Below are 14,674 nucleotides of genomic sequence, written 5' to 3' on the forward strand. Positions count from 1 at the left end.
ACCACGCACGTGGCGCTGCTTATCTCGATCAACAATTTTTGAAGATAAAAAGTCAAAGTCGGGACAAGGGTTCAAAATGAGACAGTTATCATTGGCTGATTTGGAAGGAAGGCAAAAGACAGTCAGAGCGTCTTGTCCAGATTTCTGCGACGACGACGACGGACGACGACGGCGACAATGACGACATCGATCGCACCGGCAAGTAACGGCGCTGGTAGTAGCAGCGCTGCTGCTGTCAGCGACGGTCTGACCTATCCGTATCCCAAGCCGACGCCGAATGCCTCGCTGCTGCTCTCGTTCCGACCGCGGCAAAAGAAGATGCTGATCGTCGGGGCGAAGCGGCTGGCTGCCTCGCGTGTCTTTGCGTCGCTTGAGGCAGATGTCCACCCCGTCGTCGTTGGAGTCGATTTCGTTGAGGGTACCGAAGGGATGGCAGAAGCGTGCGACGAGGTGCGATGGCGTGTGGGCGCAGGTCAGGCCGAGTGGCGCGATGGAGCCAGAACGCAGGACGAGAGCTGGTGGAGCAGCTTGCTGGACGACGTGGATGGTCGGGATCGGAGCCTGTTCGCCGTCTGCATCACCGACACGCTCTACACTGGACTCGAGGCAGCGGATGAAGGTGGCCGTACTTCGATGATCGGCAGCAGCAGCAAGCTGTCCGACGCAGACGCACCACTGACACCGCTTGCGAGGGCAAAGATGATCATCTCGCTCTGTCGGGCGAGGAGGATCCCGGTCAATGTTGCCGACCAGCCATTACTGTGCGATTTCAGCTTCCCTGCCACCCATCGCTTCGCCTCTACTTTTGCGGCCAAGCAAGAGAAGGGGGAGGCGTCGACGACGACAAAGACAAGTCCCGCGGGCACCTCGCTGCAGATTGCCGTGACGACCAACGGCAAAGGTTGTCGGCTTGCTGGGCGGATCCGAAGGGAGATCGTGGCCAGCCTTCCCAAAAATGTGGGCGATGCAGTGGAGAAGGTGGGCGAGATGCGCGAGATGGCAAAGCGGACGAGCGGGAAACGGCAGGAACGCGACGAGGCACATACCAAGTCGCTTCGACGAAAGGCAGCCCACCGGCGCACAGCGACCGACGGTGGAGCGGAAAACGTGACGGAGGACGACCTATCGTTTGATAGCACGCCCATCAACAGTCCAGTGCCGCAGCTGGCGTCGAGCAAGGGCGACGGATTCTTCTTTGACCAGGTTGCTCACCAGCTCAAGGCTCAGCAGAATCAGGAAATCAATGGGGAACGTGACGAGGAGGAGAGGAGAGAAGAGGAGACAGAGGCAGCACAGAGGGAAGAGTTGACAAGGCGCAGGATGAGATGGGTGGCTCAGATGAGCGAATACTGGCCCATCGAGTACTTGGGTCGTCTGAGTGCTAGCGAGATGGCGCGCGCCTTGGACACTTACAAGGACGAGCGCCAGCCTCTTGATCGCGCTACAGTCTCCTCGTCGTCACAGAATCGCGACGAGACGCCACGGGGTCGACATCGGACACGCTCGGGCAATGGCGGCGAGAACATTAACAATGGCGACGGCGACGACAACAGCAGCGACAACAACAACAATAAAATAAGTGGCCGAGCTCACTCGCAGCACGCCCTCTCCCTATGCAGGCCGCCAGCATCGAGCGATGGGGGAAGAGGGCACATCTTTCTTCTGGGATCTGGCCCAGGCCACCCTGGTCTCTTGACGACGCTGGCTCGTGACCTGCTCACGTCGGTCGATACAGACCTGATCCTGTCCGACAAGCTCGTCCCCTCGTCGATTCTCTCGCTCATCCCGTCGGACACGCCGCTAGTCATTGCGCGCAAGTTCCCTGGGAATGCAGAGGGAGCCCAGAGCGAGCTCATCGAGCTGGCGCTGCGAGCGGCGCGTGATGAAGGCAAGCGCGTCGTGCGCCTCAAGCAGGGCGACCCTTTCGTCTACGGGAGGGGAGGTGAAGAGGTGCTGGCCTTTGCAAAGCAGGACGTCGCATACACCGTCGTTCCGGGCATCAGCTCGGCCCTCGCCGCACCTCTCATGGTCGGCATTCCTGTCACACAGCGGGGTGCGGCCGACAGCATGACGCTCTGCACAGGCGTAGGCCGGGGCGGCAAGAGTGTCAAGCTGCCTGGGTACGAACGAGGCAGAACGCTCGTCGTCCTCATGGGTGTCGCAAGGCTCAAGGACGTTGTTGTCACGCTCATCAGCGGCTGGCATGGCGAAGAGCAGCAGCAGCAGCAGCAAGGGTCTGGTACGAGGCTTGGTCGGCCTTTTCCCCCATACACGCCCATTGCTATCATCGAGCGGGCCTCGTCGCCAGACCAGAGACTCGTCGCATCGACGCTGGAAAACATCCAAGAGGCCTTGACGAGATGTGGTGAGCAGCGACCGCCGGGGATGATGGTCATCGGCTGGGCAGTTATGTCCCTCGAGGGGCGACAGGGCAACGTCGACGTGCTAGATGACGAGGACCAGTGCGCAGGCGATGAAGAGGCACTCGAGCGCAGGGACCGGGCTAGGGTCGCAAGGTGGCTGGACGGCCAGGGTGGCTACCTTGTCAAGGAAGGTCTCGACCAGGGCTTTACCGATTGCCTCAGGTCTGCTCCTGCCCCAGAGACGAATGGTCATTCGCTCCACGTCGAGCAACGGGGTCCCTCAGGCTGGGCGCCGCCTCGATACGGACAAGACGGCCCGTGGGGTGGATGGGGAGCCGGTGAGTAGCCAGCCGTGTAGGTCATGCCGGTAATTTCGAATCGCCAGTCCCGAGAGAGCCATGACGAGCACTTCTCTAACAAGACATACAACGAAGACAATCTGTATTTTTACACCACGAAACATGAATCCTTTCTTTTCTCCCAAGTTTCTTCATTGATTTGATTTGATTTGTTAGGCTTGTGTGATACATGCTTGGTGGGGGCTCCCGTCAGTGCGTGGCTCCATCCCCATTGACAATCCCATTTCCAAATTCGTCATCTGAAAGTAGCAGCTGCGACGATTCCTTTCTCCTCAGCGACCACCCGCCCTGGAGCCAGCCGAGGTGACATTGCTGTTGTTCTTGCTGTCGTTTGTCGTCGAGTAGCCGTCCTTTGCGGCTGAGGTCGGGCCAAATGCGTCAGCATCTCCCTCCCCACGGCTCCACGGAGCACAAATCTTCTCGTTACTCACTGGCAGCCTGCAAGTCGCCCTCCTTGAGGATGATCTCTACGACATCCGTGTCGGTGTGCGTTCCAAAAGCGGTGTCGAGCTGCTGCTTGGAAGGGTTCCCCATGATGCCCTGAGCACCCTGGCCAGTGTGGAAGACCTGGAAGCTGTCAACGACGTCGGCCAAGGGGATCGTCGTGTCGCCCGCCTTCCACTTCTTGTACTCGTCATGGTTCACAATGACTTGGAACAGATCCGTCGAGTTGGGGTCCACCTGGGAATGGCGCGGAAGAAGGTCAGCGGCCTTGTCTTGCTGGCAGCAAAGAATACAGTCCTAGGCTCACCTTGTAGACAACCTTGTGGAATGACCTGGTCATGTTAGAAGTATGCTTGATGGGGTGCTGTTTGAAGGTCAGACAAGCTCCTGCCCCGTCGAAGCCCAGCTTTTTCGACCTACCTTGCTGTCTCTGTAGTTATGGATTAATGCGGTGTTGGTGCAAGGAAGTCAAAGGAAATCAATGGAGCAACGCATCGAGTCGCCCACACGACCCGCGACGTCAGGGTGCATTGGCCCTTCTGGGCATCTGCGCAAACACGTGGGGTGCAAGCCACCTTTTTTTTTTTTAATCCTTTTTTTTTTTGGTGTGCGAGCTCAGAAATTTGAGCTCAAGGCCCGAGAAGAAAGAAGCAAGAAGATTGCGAGTCAGAGTTGGCAAGTGCAAGGAAGCAACGATGAGTGCGCCATACCCGCCTGACGCCCTTCCGCCAGCGTACATCTCGGGGCCTTGGCCTGCAAGGGAAGAGGAGGAGGGAGAGACAGCTTCGTACGGCGCGCTCGCCCCACACCTGCGCTTGCCCGATGGGTCGCCCGACTACCTGCGCCTCATCCTGTCCGCTGACATCTATGACCTCGTCAAGGCCACACCCTTGACGGTGGCCACCAATCTCTCGTCACGCCTCGGCTGCGAAGTGCTGATGAAGCGCGAGGACCTGCAGCCCGTATTCTCCTTCAAGCTTCGAGGGGCCTTCAACATGATGCGACAACTGAGCGACGAGCAGAAGTGGAAGGGCGTAATCGCATGCAGCGCAGGAAACCATGCCCAGGGCGTGGCGCTTTCGGGTGCACACCTATCCATCCCATGCACTATCGTCATGCCGATGGGGACACCCGCCATCAAGACGCAGAACGTGGCACGGCTTGGTGCAAAGGTTGTTCTCCACGGCGTCAATTTTGACGAGGCAAAGGCGGAATGCTCACGCCTGGCCCAGAGTCACGGCTTGGCCGTCGTACCCCCCTTTGACGAGCCGCGAGTCATTGCAGGACAAGGTACCGTGGCGGTGGAGATGTGCAGGCAGACGGACATGTCTAAGGTCGACGCAGTCTTTTGCTGCGTTGGTGGTGGTGGGCTCTTGGCCGGCGTGGCAGCATACATCAAGCGCATCGCTCCGCCGTCTGTAAAGGTCATTGGTGTAGAGACGTACGATGGAGATGCGCTGGCACGCAGCTTGCAGCAGGGAAAGCGCGTCAATCTCGACGAGGTTGGCCTTTTTGCCGACGGGACCGCGGTGCGCATCGTCGGCCAAGAGACATTCAAACTCTGCCATGGCCTCGTGGATGGCATTGTTCGCGTCGACACCGATGAGATTTGCGCCGCCATCCGCGATGTATTCGAAGGTGTGTTCTTTGATGCCTCGCGTCATCTTCCTCTTCCTTCTCTTCTTCTTCTTCCTCTCCTTCTCTTTTCACTGACATGTCTCTATATGCTACTGCAGACACGAGATCGATCCCCGAGCCAGCCGGTGCGCTGGCCGTTGCCGGTATGAAACGCTATGTGGCGCTCCATAATCTGCAGAATTCGGGCAAACGCTTTGTCACGGCTGTCTCGGGAGCCAATATGAACTTTTCCCGCCTTCGCTTCGTCGCTGAGCGAGCCGAGCTGGGCGACCAAAAGGAAGTGCTCCTCATGGTTGACATTCCAGAGAGACCAGGCAGCTTCCTGCGGCTCATCAACCACATCATTCCCAGAGACATCACCGAATTCTCATATCGCCTCAATGGCACCGAGCGCGCCCACATCTTCCTCTCCTTCATGCTCAAGGGTCTACCGCCCGGCCAGCATGCCGACGCGCTACCGACGCCCGCCGTCGTGTCCAACCCCACGGCTTCCAGCACGTCTTCGCCAGGGCGGGTCCCTTCTCCTATTTCATCAGCCCCGGCTGCTTCCCAAACGCCTGCTCCGTCCTCTTCTTCCAAAGACCCGACTCGAGCAGCGCAAAGCCTCGCCCGACGCGCCGAGCTTCAGTCGATCCTCGAAGCAATCGAGGCGGAAGGCGACATGAGCGCAACAGACGTGTCGTCCAACGAAATGGCAAAGTCACACGCAAGGTACATGGTCGGAGGAAGAACGCGCGGTGGGTCTGACTCCGCGTCTGCCCAATCGTCGCGGGAAAACGAGAGGCTGTTCCAATTCAGTGAGTAGTTGTATCCTCTGTTCCAAGGGGGGGCCTTCATATCGCCCCACCGCGCCAGAGTCGCTGAAAGCAGAGTCCCGAACAGCCTTTCCTGAGAGACCCGGCTCGCTCCTCAAGTTCCTCGAGGGACTCAACAAAGGCTGGAACGTGTCGCTCTTCAATTATAGAAATCACGGTTCTGACACGGCCAAGATTCTCGTCGCTATCCAGGTCGGGCCAAATGATGGGCCGGCCTTGGACAGGTTCCTTAAAGAGCTGGGCTACCTCTATAGAGAAGAGACTGACAACGAGGCCTATGTTCGCTTCATGCGATGATATATTTGTGTATGTAGCCTCAAACTTTCTTGAGAATTCAGCAAGCTGCAAGCACAGATTGCAAAGGCACACGCGAGAGAAAAGCCGCAAAGAGATCCATTGATGGTCTTCTTTCGAGGACCCATAGTGAGCCGGAAGGGCCATCTCACCCTGCACTTGTTCTCTGTGCCACATTTTGCTCTCCGAAGTGATATACTCGACGAAATCAATCTAATCGTCAAAGTCTTGTGGATTCTGAGCAAGAAAGTAGAATGGAGGTGACCGTCAGTACTTGTTGACGCAGGTGAGTCTGAAAGGTGGTGGCACGCACTTCAAAGTAGTATTGGACAGCCATCTCGACATTGCGACCGCACATGAGGTATGCTTCGATTGCCTTCGATTCGGGAATGCCCATTCCGATGATCTGTTGGGCGATTCAAGTAAGTGCGTTAGAACAGATTAAGCATGCAGTCGTTGGTAGATGTTGCTGGTAGACACGCACCTGTTCGACGGCTGTGCGGTCCTCTGGGCTGAGCTCCTCCATGCTCGGCAGGCTGACTGCTTCTTCTCCCTCTTCCCCTCCGAGACCGCCGGCAGCACCGCTGGCTAGGAGGTTGAGAACGCCTTCGGGATCTTCGGCCATGGCATTTGCTAGCTGGGGGTTGCTCTGCGCAAGGGCCTGGACGAGCGGGCTGAGCGCAGCTGGATTCTGCTGGACGAGCTGACGGAGCTGGGCCAGCATAGCCGGGTTGCCCAGGTCCAGTACTTGATGTCCACTGTCATCTTCCTCGCCCAGCCCTCTGAGTGCCGCAGCGCCCCCCGCTCCTCCTCCGCCTCTGCCAGTCCCGGGGCCACCACCGCCTCCCCCTTGCTGAGCAGCTGCGGCTGCCGCCTCGAACAGATTTCCAGCTCGCGCAGGCGCATTTCCGCCGCCGCCCGTCGGTGCGGTCGTCTGCGCAGTGCTTGCTGGTTGCGCAGCAGGCACAGCTCCACTCGCAGCCTCACCAGAGGTTGCTGCTGCAGGGCTCGCAGCAGCTTGGTCACCTGGTGTTCTTGCGGGCGGTTGCTGCTGCTGCTGCTGCTGCTGCTGCTGCTGCAGCAGGAGGTGCTCGGGGATGCCCTGTCGAATGGTGTGCAGGGTCAGAAATGTAACGAGGGAGGGGATAGAGGGGCCCAATAAGCATAAATACACACAGTCATGAGATATTCGACGGCCCTCTCTGGATTGTTGAAGCTGGCTCTCATGGCTTTTTGGACCTGTTCCTTTTCGAAACCCATCTCGACCATGTTGTTGACAGCTGCCTCCAGTTCGGCTCCCGTCACTGTCATTCAACAGCCCGCGTCAGTGACACTGCAGGAATCAGATTGGTACTGTCAGAACTTACGGAAAGAACCACCTCCACCAGTGGTGGGCGCTCCACCGGGCGCAGCGACAGGGGCGGGGGCCGACACGGCCGCAGGAGCAGAGTCCGTAGTCGAGGGGGTTGATGTGGTCGTGGTCGCGGCGGGAGTGTTCGAGGCAGGCTGGTCAGCGGATGTGATACTTGTACTCGAGGTGGACGCCTCCGTCGTGGCTGGCGCAGCAGCTTTGGGTGCTTTAGGCTGATTGAAGGAGCGATTCAGAATGAGCAAACGAATAACTTCACAGCCCTGAACTCTTCTCACCTTGGAGACCATCAAGACGAGGAAGTCCTTCTCCTTGACACCACATGAGGCCACAGTATCGTTATCGGTAAGGATCTTTCCAGAAAAGATGATCTTCTGCGCCGAAGCCGCATGTCCATGGACACTCTCGATCTTGGATTTGACCGAGCCGATCTACGGTGGGGAGGTGCCGAAAGACTTTCGATCAGTATAAATCCCGTTGCTAATCTGACGGAGCAGAATTCCCGTCGAGAACACTTACAGTGTCCGTCGGCTCGGCGTCCAACGAAAAGTTGGATCCTTGGAGACTCTTGAACGTGAGCTTCATCCCTATGCTTTCGTAGCCGTTGTTCGAAGGCGCCGCGCGGCCGGTGGAGTCGCTCTCGACCTTTAGACTTGCGCACGTGAGCATACGTTCTCCACGTGCTGCAAAAATTTCGAAAGTCTCTGTCAAAGTCGTCCTCACCAAGACCTGTGACGATCACGATATCGCGACCAGTCATGGGCAAGCGAAAGCAGACAAAGAAGTTTGCGCTGACGAAGCGCATGCTCAATCCGCACGACCAAAGACTGTGAGTTCCTTGCTACTCGACTCACACCTCTAGCCATCAATGCTTACTTAGCGATATCGGCTTGCCTACTTCATCAGGAAGGAGAATCAGGTCAAGGAAGCGGCAAAAAAGAAGGCCGAGGAGGCGAAAGCCGTTAAGCACGTCACGCCCGCCGCCTCTTCTCTCTTCTTTCAGCATAACAGTGCCCTAGGGCCACCGTACCGTGTCATCGTCGATACCAACTTCATCAATTTCAGTCTGCAGAACAAAATCGAGCTTGTTCAAGGGATGATGGATTGTCTTTATGCCAAAAGTGAGTTTACCGCCTTTCTTATGATCGTGACGATGCGTTGCACTGAGCTTGCTTGACAACACTCCGCTTGCAGCGATTCCATGCATTACGTCTTGTGTGCTGGCCGAGTTGGAGAAGCTAGGGACGAAGTATCGGATGGCGCTTCGCGTGGCAAGAGATCCACGCTTTGAGAGATTGCCGTGTACCCACAAGGGTACCTATGCCGATGACTGCATCATCGACCGCATCACAACGCACAAGTGCTACATGGTCGCAACTTGCGATCGCGAGCTGAGGCGGAGAATTCGCAAAGTGCCGGTGAGTGACCTGCTCTGCCTGTAGTATATTGCTGGAGAGACACCAACTAATCTCCTGCTCTTTCAGGGCATTCCCATCATGTACTTGAGGTGAGTCTCTCGATTGCGGCGATGTCGACGATGAGGCCTGCGAGCTGACGAATTACCCGCCTTTCTTTGAACAACAGCAAACACCGATACGTCGTCGAACGTCTTCCTGACCAGGGCATGCCGTCTTAGACGCACACTTAATTCTCGTCTTTCTGCACCTCATTTTGTACACTATACAAGCATATTCATGGATCCTGCGGTGTCTTATGACGCCCATGGCAGCCCCACCGAGTCAAGATAGGCACAGCGCCCAAAGAGAAGTGAGATGAGTCGAAGCCGAGTCTGTCATCCACGTGATCGAGGTAAAGTGTCCCACTCCAAAAAGAGAGTGAAGGAGGAAAAAAATAGACAAGCCACAGATTTCTTCGTCGCTCGTGGGAGTCGGACCCCGGTGCACGCCTTATCACCATCATCATTGTCGACATCTTTCTCACTTTGAAAGGTTTCGAAGCGGTCCGTCTGGGTGAAGCGAGGCGAGCGGTAGTCGTTGTCGAGTAACGAAGAGAAGAAGAAGAAGAAGAAGAGGAGAGAGGAGAGAGAGAAACGAAGAGCTCCAAAGTGAGTGGCAGGGCGTGCGGTCGTACGACATCGAGTGCGGGCCATCCGCTCTCCTGTCCACATCAAAGGACTGAAAGCTTGGCTTACTTCTCTTCCAACAAAAAGATGGTTTTCCGAAGGGCTTGTTACGTGTGAGTCGGCTTGCATCCTTTGAAGATCGGAGAGACGGTCGTCTGATTCATTCTTTCTTGGTCGACAGCTGCGGTCAGATTGGCCACTTGGTGACTATGCTTCCTCTCTCTTGTGCTGGCCGACTCTTGCTGACCGTCTTCACTGGCAGGCTGAGAACTGCAGCTCCAACGAGCGCTTGTGCTTCCTCTGCAGGGGTGCTGGCCATGAGGGTGAGAGAACTGTGCGGGCTTGTATGCCCTTGTGCATGCGCACTGACTTGGCCGTCTGACATATGACCAGCCTCGGCCTGCCCGGAGCCCCGCACAACTGACAACAAGCAGTGCTTCAGCTGTCTGGAGATGGGCCACATCAAGGCCGACTGCCCCAACCCCCCAGCGGCTCGCACTCGCCCTGCTCCTGCCGCCGGTGCTGCCGCTGGTGCTGCCGGCAGCACGGCCACCAACGGCTGCTACGTGAGTTGGATTCGAGTGACTGCAACGATGGAATTGCTAAAACAGCAAGATTTCCAGACCTGTGGTGGACCTCACCTGGCCCGCAACTGCCCCAGCACCGTCGGCACTGCTGCTGGTGCCGCCCCTGGAGCTGCTGCAGCTCGCTCCAACGGCGTCATTTGCCGGAACTGCGGAGGCCAGAACCAGTGAGGAAGATCGAGGACCCTTCGCGATGCCCATCTCTATCTCACGCGAAATTTTTTCACAGCTTCGCCCGCGACTGCAAGGCCCCTGCCGCCCCCAACGCCGCTGCCCTCGCGGGTGCCGGTCGCGCTCCCCGACCAAAGACGTGCTACCGTTGCAGCCTGCCCGGCCACATCGCCCGTGAGTGGTTTGGCCCAAATTCATGACGACTTCAAAATGAGGCGAGGCGAGTGAAGGCTAACTCTCAGCGCTTGCAGGCGAATGTCCCTCGTTCACGGACCCCATCCCTCCCCAGGACTCGGCCCTGGTTGGCTGAGCGGACGTGGAATGATGCGATCGTCTTTGTCTGAGTTGATTTTGGAAAGCAAAGAGAGTGTACAGATGCTATCGGGTCCTTCCCTCCCCCCCCTCCAAAGACTCCATATCTCTTGTCACGCTCTCGTTCAGATGGGAATGCTATGCAGTTGCGGTGCTGCGACAAATGCCCGCACGTTTGCAAGTGCAAGGCGGTGCGTCTCTGTCTTCGATTGGACCGCTTCTAGGACGCGGACTGCGAAAAGCAGTGGTCAGACAAGCATCTGCTTGCTGAAGCGGGAAGTGATCATGGGGCGCTTCTATGCTGAGCCTCATCGACGCCGTGAATCCTCTGATAATTGAGCTCGAGGTAGTTGCGCCGCTGAGCAACGGGAATACCGCGACAGCCATTCAGGTTGATGCTCGCAAGGAATGGGTTGAGCTTGATGAGAGCATCGACATCTGTGCGGAGAGTATAGGTCCAAGATATAGTCACCAGACTGTCATAGCGCTTCTGGTCCATGTGCAGGGTTGCAAACGCACCATCCTGTGTGACGTCGGACCCAGCCAGACTAGCAGACTTCAGCGAACCGCCCGCACCAACCTGCGGCCAGCAACAGCCCGAAGGCAATTTGCATCCATTGAGGAGCAGATGGCTGCACTGCAAGTCGAGCTGCCCCCATCTCTCCGACTCGACTAGCTGCTTCGTCAGATCTCTGCCGGAGACGTCGATCGTCTGAGAAGGTGCACTCAGCGGCTCGTTCATATCTACTTGGGGCATGGGGAAGGAGCAGGCCTCAGTCGCTACTCACGCCTCCTACAAGCTTACAACGCCCTGTTTCGTCGCCCATGTCCGAAGAACCGACGCTGGCACGCCCCATTCTGCCCATCAATTTCTCCTCGACGAGCGGACCGGCGGGAAAGGCAAATTTGTCAAAGTGCCGGACCCTCTCCCGGTCTTCGCGTCTGCCCTGTCCCGATGTGGACAGCGTTGACACGGGAAGAACGGCCCCATCGTCGTTGCGCAGCGAATAGAAGGAAACGACTTCGAAGGGGTCGCGCCAATCGCAGGATCGACCCTCGATCTTGAGGGTTCGTAGACCCCGAAAGTTGTTGTTCAGAACAATGATGGCATCGCACAGGTTGAGCTCGGGTCGCGATGCGTATGGCGCAGGTGAGAACATGATGAGTTTTGTCAGCGCGGTGTTGCAAAGAGGGCGGCTTTCAGATTGCAGTGGGGGCATCGCCAAGTCAACAAAGTCCTTGACATTAATGTCGCCCATGTGGATGCCGCCCACGTCGAGCGAGACGAGTTTGTGGCCGCAGTGGCCGAGCAGCACACCAAGGCCGTGGAGGCCGACGTCGGTCGACCGCAATTTGAGGTGGAGAAGCTTGTCGAGGGGCACAAATGGTGGATCTGCTCCCGCTCCGAAGAGGTTGGCTTGCTCCATCGCCTTTCGGATTGCCACATCGGTAAGGCCTTTGACGTGAGCAACTTTGAGCGTCACGAGGTTGCGAGCGCACAAGAGCTGCTCCAAGCCTTCTGGCCCGATGCTGGTCCAATTGAAGTTTGTCTTTCGTAACCGTGGACAGTGCTGTACCAGAGCCTTGGGCGTTTCCGCGTCGATAGAGAGGCAGCCTCGCAGCGTTACATCTTGCAGGTTGGGACTCGCAGCGATGAGAGAGCGCAGCTGCGCCGATGTGAGGCGCACAAAGGCAGTCAATGAAAGGGTGCTCAGATTCTGCGTTGGTGACAGCTGCGGCATCATAGTAGTAGTAGAGGGTGCAACCGTCGTCCTCTTTTCCTCTGGTAGCAGCGCTCGTAGCAGCAATGCAGCGTCTCGTGCACTCTTGCTCGTGCTTTCCACCTCGACGGCTGTCAGCACGAGCCTACGAGCGAGGGCGATGCGCTGCCTCGTAACGAAGAGGCGCTGGAGCACTTCGACTGTCAGCAGCCTCGGCTGGCTCTTTTCGAGGGTCGCTTTGATCCTAAGGGCCGACTCGGCGGGGATGAGGGTCATGAGAAATTCATTTTGAGTATGGATGGCATCGAGCAATGCCTCGTCTTCGCCTCCGCTTCGCACTTGCTCGACAAGCCTAGCCTTACTCGACTCAGCCCGCGCGGCGCTCGTTCTCGTCTTTCTCTTTTCCCCCGTGATGGACCTGCCGCCCTTGGCCTCGCGACGGTCTTCTTCAGACGGAGCAAAATCGTCATCGTCGTCGCTTTCACCGCGCCGCACTCCCAGTAGACCCTTCGAATTGCTCCTTTTTGCTTTCGAAAATTTACCTTTCGCGCTCATTGACATCGCATAAGGCCTTGGTTTTGGTTCCGCTGTACCGTGATGCTGGTCCATGATGCGATCGAGGCGCGGCAGCACCTTTGTCGAGAAATGCTCGGCGACCACCTCTTCGCAGAGGCTCCGCAAAGACGGCCAGGCAAATGCCGGTCCGTCTCGACGCAATAGCTCACGGAGCGACAGTCGCCTCGTGGACACCGTCGTGGATGGAGTAGGATCGTAGCTGGGTTTGTCTGCGTCAGGCAGATGTCAAAGCAATAAAGCCAAGCGCTGCTCACGTTTCGAGAATTCTCTCTTCAAATTGTCGTCCAACCTCATCGTCCATCACATAGCTTCCACCTGGTCGAGTCGCACCACTGATCATCTCTCGATACCTCTTTGAGGGTTTGGAGGGTCTGGACGATCGCGGCCTTCGTTGTTGACCGCTGCCGCCGCTTCTCTGGCTTTCACTGCCTTCCGGCCCATCTGAGCTGACGATGGGCCGCCGCACAGTACGCACGGTTATGCCCCGGCCTTGACCCTGCGCCAAGGGTTTCATTAATACTATGCACGCCAGATGGGCTGTCGCCGTCGCTGTCGCCGAAGAGAGGTTGGTTGACGCAGCTTAAATTTAGCCTCGTGTGGACGGACACACCAGTCGGCCGAGTCGCTCCCAGCCTCCTTTCCTCCTTCACATCTCTTTAATTGCTTATGAGAGGGAGGAATGGGTGCGTTGCTTCTTGCGACGCCAGTATAGGAACGTACGGCGAGCCGTTGACACGTTTCCAAGGCAGACAAGACAAGCGTTCGTCCTGATCCAGCAAAAGAGACTCAGAGGGGTGCTTCTTGATTCACCGCGCGCCCGAAAGCCGAAATTCTTTGTCACGGTGGTTTTTATTTTTCCTGTAGAGATTCTCCGCCCCACCTCGTCCTTCGTAGAAACGACCGTCGCGATTCCAAGTGTCCATCTCCTCCGGGCATCCCGTAAAGTACTGGTAATCATGTCGACACCGACTCGAGCGCAGATCCTTAACCTCTACCGCAACTACCTCGCCACCGCCCAGTCCTTCGTAAGTCGTGCTCCGTTCCCCCTGGCTGCGCACGACATCGTTGCTGACACTCGTCTATGTTCTGTCAAATGATATCACTAGTCATCCTATAACTTCCGAACCTATTTCCTGAGACGATCAAGGGATCTTTTCCGCTCCAACTTGCTTCCCGCCTCCGAAGTTGGTTATTCGTCGCCATTCTCAAAAGCGTCGGGTAGAACTGCTCTCGCGTCTCCTCACACTCTCTCCTCGCCTGCGCCATCTGCTCTCATCAACGAGTCATCGTCAAGCCTGTCATCATCATCATCATCAGCCGCAGCAGAGACAGCAGCGTTGGAAAGCGATGCGCGCCCGGCGGATCGTGAAGAGAAGCTTCGCCAATTCTACCAAGCGGCCAAGAAGGACCTTGAGGTGCTCCGAAGGGCCGCTCTTACGAATCGCATGTACGAGGGCGAACGTTTGGTCGTAGAGAAGCCCGTCTTGATTGTCGGAGGCGGAGGGGCCGGTGCTGAGGCGAGCGTCGGAGGGGCCGGTCAGCCAGGTTTGACGGACCAGGGCAAGGGCGGCGCCCCACCCTCGGGATCTTCGCCACCGCAATCGTCATGACAGAATATCACTACTTTTCCCTTGCAAGGATAATGAAAGAGATAGTAGTAGTGGACCCGCTCGCCTTACAGATGCACATTTCTGTCATTTCATGCTTGTGGTAGTCGTACTAGAGTGGTTCTTCGAGCCTGCGTGCTTTCTCAATGCTCTGCAGATGCATATCGAAAGGGCGTCAATGCTCTCCGAAGCTGCATGTCCGCTTCCCGTTGTCGGTCACTGAACCACTCCTTTTTCAAGAACGGCAGCCTTCATCTTGCTCTTACCTTGCTGAGAACATGGTCCTCCCTGTGTCTCGCCAGGCCTGGCAAATATTCGCCACAATTTCAGCTAAGTGA

At 57.1% G+C, this 14,674-nt stretch overlaps 8 protein-coding genes across 8 annotated transcripts; 5 read left to right on the plus strand and 3 right to left on the minus strand.

The window, feature by feature from the left end:
- The first annotated feature begins 92 nt into the window (after positions 1-92).
- Positions 93-2,845, plus strand: FA10DRAFT_268797 (hypothetical protein). The gene has a single exon (XM_025522478.1). The coding sequence runs from the start codon at positions 178-180 to the stop codon at positions 2,707-2,709; it is 2,532 nt and encodes an 843-aa protein (XP_025375833.1). The 5' UTR covers positions 93-177; the 3' UTR covers positions 2,710-2,845.
- A 37-nt stretch (positions 2,846-2,882) lies between these two features.
- FA10DRAFT_244256 (DUF1960-domain-containing protein) lies at positions 2,883-3,618 on the minus strand. Its single transcript, XM_025519339.1, has 4 exons — positions 3,587-3,618; positions 3,474-3,533; positions 3,154-3,403; positions 2,883-3,080 (listed from the first exon to the last, which is right to left on the minus strand). Exons 2-4 carry the CDS (start codon positions 3,504-3,506, stop codon positions 2,995-2,997), a joined length of 369 nt encoding a protein of 122 aa, XP_025375834.1. The 5' UTR covers positions 3,507-3,533; positions 3,587-3,618; the 3' UTR covers positions 2,883-2,994.
- Positions 3,619-3,791: 173 nt separating this feature from the next.
- On the plus strand, positions 3,792-5,916 carry FA10DRAFT_254925 (threonine dehydratase I; the record flags this gene model as incomplete). Its single annotated transcript, XM_025519746.1, has 3 exons — positions 3,792-4,804; positions 4,903-5,601; positions 5,687-5,916. Exons 1-3 carry the CDS (start codon positions 3,862-3,864, stop codon positions 5,914-5,916), a joined length of 1,872 nt encoding a protein of 623 aa, XP_025375835.1. The 5' UTR covers positions 3,792-3,861.
- FA10DRAFT_268799 (UV excision repair protein Rad23) lies at positions 5,904-7,891 on the minus strand. Its single transcript, XM_025522479.1, has 7 exons — positions 7,802-7,891; positions 7,561-7,713; positions 7,281-7,497; positions 7,090-7,217; positions 6,398-7,015; positions 6,227-6,319; positions 5,904-6,150 (listed from the first exon to the last, which is right to left on the minus strand). The coding sequence occupies exons 1-7, from the start codon at positions 7,865-7,867 to the stop codon at positions 6,127-6,129; spliced, it is 1,299 nt and encodes a 432-aa protein (XP_025375836.1). The 5' UTR covers positions 7,868-7,891; the 3' UTR covers positions 5,904-6,126.
- A 126-nt stretch (positions 7,892-8,017) lies between these two features.
- FA10DRAFT_268801 (Fcf1-domain-containing protein) lies at positions 8,018-8,989 on the plus strand. The gene is made up of 5 exons (XM_025522480.1): positions 8,018-8,111; positions 8,189-8,403; positions 8,477-8,700; positions 8,767-8,789; positions 8,867-8,989. Exons 1-5 carry the CDS (start codon positions 8,041-8,043, stop codon positions 8,916-8,918), a joined length of 585 nt encoding a protein of 194 aa, XP_025375837.1. The 5' UTR covers positions 8,018-8,040; the 3' UTR covers positions 8,919-8,989.
- Positions 8,990-9,213: 224 nt separating this feature from the next.
- On the plus strand, positions 9,214-10,611 carry FA10DRAFT_268803 (hypothetical protein). Its single transcript, XM_025522481.1, has 8 exons — positions 9,214-9,347; positions 9,453-9,478; positions 9,547-9,568; positions 9,628-9,688; positions 9,759-9,931; positions 9,989-10,116; positions 10,179-10,294; positions 10,372-10,611. The coding sequence occupies exons 2-8, from the start codon at positions 9,453-9,455 to the stop codon at positions 10,428-10,430; spliced, it is 585 nt and encodes a 194-aa protein (XP_025375838.1). The 5' UTR covers positions 9,214-9,347; the 3' UTR covers positions 10,431-10,611.
- On the minus strand, positions 10,532-13,530 carry FA10DRAFT_169289 (hypothetical protein). The gene is made up of 3 exons (XM_025518211.1): positions 12,984-13,530; positions 11,221-12,928; positions 10,532-11,144 (listed from the first exon to the last, which is right to left on the minus strand). Exons 1-3 carry the CDS (start codon positions 13,241-13,243, stop codon positions 10,716-10,718), a joined length of 2,397 nt encoding a protein of 798 aa, XP_025375839.1. The 5' UTR covers positions 13,244-13,530; the 3' UTR covers positions 10,532-10,715.
- Positions 13,531-13,655: 125 nt separating this feature from the next.
- Positions 13,656-14,589, plus strand: FA10DRAFT_268805 (hypothetical protein). Its single transcript, XM_025522482.1, has 2 exons — positions 13,656-13,754; positions 13,836-14,589. The coding sequence occupies exons 1-2, from the start codon at positions 13,686-13,688 to the stop codon at positions 14,337-14,339; spliced, it is 573 nt and encodes a 190-aa protein (XP_025375840.1). The 5' UTR covers positions 13,656-13,685; the 3' UTR covers positions 14,340-14,589.
- The last annotated feature ends 85 nt before the right edge of the window (positions 14,590-14,674 follow it).

The sequence above is a fragment of the Acaromyces ingoldii genome (genome assembly GCF_003144295.1).
Source record: "Acaromyces ingoldii strain MCA 4198 unplaced genomic scaffold FA10scaffold_5, whole genome shotgun sequence".
Classification (NCBI taxonomy): Eukaryota; Fungi; Basidiomycota; class Exobasidiomycetes; order Exobasidiales; family Cryptobasidiaceae; genus Acaromyces; species Acaromyces ingoldii.

What these genes read in the sequence shown, in the direction of transcription:
- FA10DRAFT_244256 (XM_025519339.1), bottom strand. Translation starts at nt 3,506, where the DNA reads ATGACCAGGTCATTCCACAAGGTTGTCTACAAG. An exon ending in TCCACAAGGTTGTCTACAAG is followed by an intron (nt 3,404 to 3,473) that starts GTGAGCCTAGGA and finishes CGCCATTCCCAG; the next exon opens with GTGGACCCCAACTCGACGGA. An exon ending in GGGCGACTTGCAGGCTGCCA is followed by an intron (nt 3,081 to 3,153) that starts GTGAGTAACGAG and finishes GCCCGACCTCAG; the next exon opens with CCGCAAAGGACGGCTACTCG.
- FA10DRAFT_268805 (XM_025522482.1), top strand. Translation starts at nt 13,686, where the DNA reads ATGTCGACACCGACTCGAGCGCAGATCCTTAACCTCTACCGCAACTAC. An exon ending in TCGCCACCGCCCAGTCCTTC is followed by an intron (nt 13,755 to 13,835) that starts GTAAGTCGTGCT and finishes TGATATCACTAG; the next exon opens with TCATCCTATAACTTCCGAAC.
- FA10DRAFT_268797 (XM_025522478.1), top strand. Translation starts at nt 178, where the DNA reads ATGACGACATCGATCGCACCGGCAAGTAACGGCGCTGGTAGTAGCAGC.
- FA10DRAFT_169289 (XM_025518211.1), bottom strand. Translation starts at nt 13,243, where the DNA reads ATGAAACCCTTGGCGCAGGGTCAAGGCCGGGGCATAACCGTGCGTACT. An exon ending in GAAGAGAGAATTCTCGAAAC is followed by an intron (nt 12,929 to 12,983) that starts GTGAGCAGCGCT and finishes AGACAAACCCAG; the next exon opens with CTACGATCCTACTCCATCCA. An exon ending in GTTGTAAGCTTGTAGGAGGC is followed by an intron (nt 11,145 to 11,220) that starts GTGAGTAGCGAC and finishes GCACCTTCTCAG; the next exon opens with ACGATCGACGTCTCCGGCAG.
- FA10DRAFT_268801 (XM_025522480.1), top strand. Translation starts at nt 8,041, where the DNA reads ATGGGCAAGCGAAAGCAGACAAAGAAGTTTGCGCTGACGAAGCGCATG. An exon ending in AATCCGCACGACCAAAGACT is followed by an intron (nt 8,112 to 8,188) that starts GTGAGTTCCTTG and finishes CTACTTCATCAG; the next exon opens with GAAGGAGAATCAGGTCAAGG. An exon ending in GGATTGTCTTTATGCCAAAA is followed by an intron (nt 8,404 to 8,476) that starts GTGAGTTTACCG and finishes CTCCGCTTGCAG; the next exon opens with CGATTCCATGCATTACGTCT.
- FA10DRAFT_268803 (XM_025522481.1), top strand. Translation starts at nt 9,453, where the DNA reads ATGGTTTTCCGAAGGGCTTGTTACGT. An exon ending in CAGGGGTGCTGGCCATGAGG is followed by an intron (nt 9,689 to 9,758) that starts GTGAGAGAACTG and finishes ACATATGACCAG; the next exon opens with CCTCGGCCTGCCCGGAGCCC. An exon ending in CGGCCACCAACGGCTGCTAC is followed by an intron (nt 9,932 to 9,988) that starts GTGAGTTGGATT and finishes CAAGATTTCCAG; the next exon opens with ACCTGTGGTGGACCTCACCT.
- FA10DRAFT_268799 (XM_025522479.1), bottom strand. Translation starts at nt 7,867, where the DNA reads ATGAAGCTCACGTTCAAGAGTCTCCAAGGATCCAACTTTTCGTTGGAC. An exon ending in TCGTCTTGATGGTCTCCAAG is followed by an intron (nt 7,498 to 7,560) that starts GTGAGAAGAGTT and finishes TCCTTCAATCAG; the next exon opens with CCTAAAGCACCCAAAGCTGC. An exon ending in CTGTCCAATACTACTTTGAA is followed by an intron (nt 6,151 to 6,226) that starts GTGCGTGCCACC and finishes TTTCTTGCTCAG; the next exon opens with AATCCACAAGACTTTGACGA.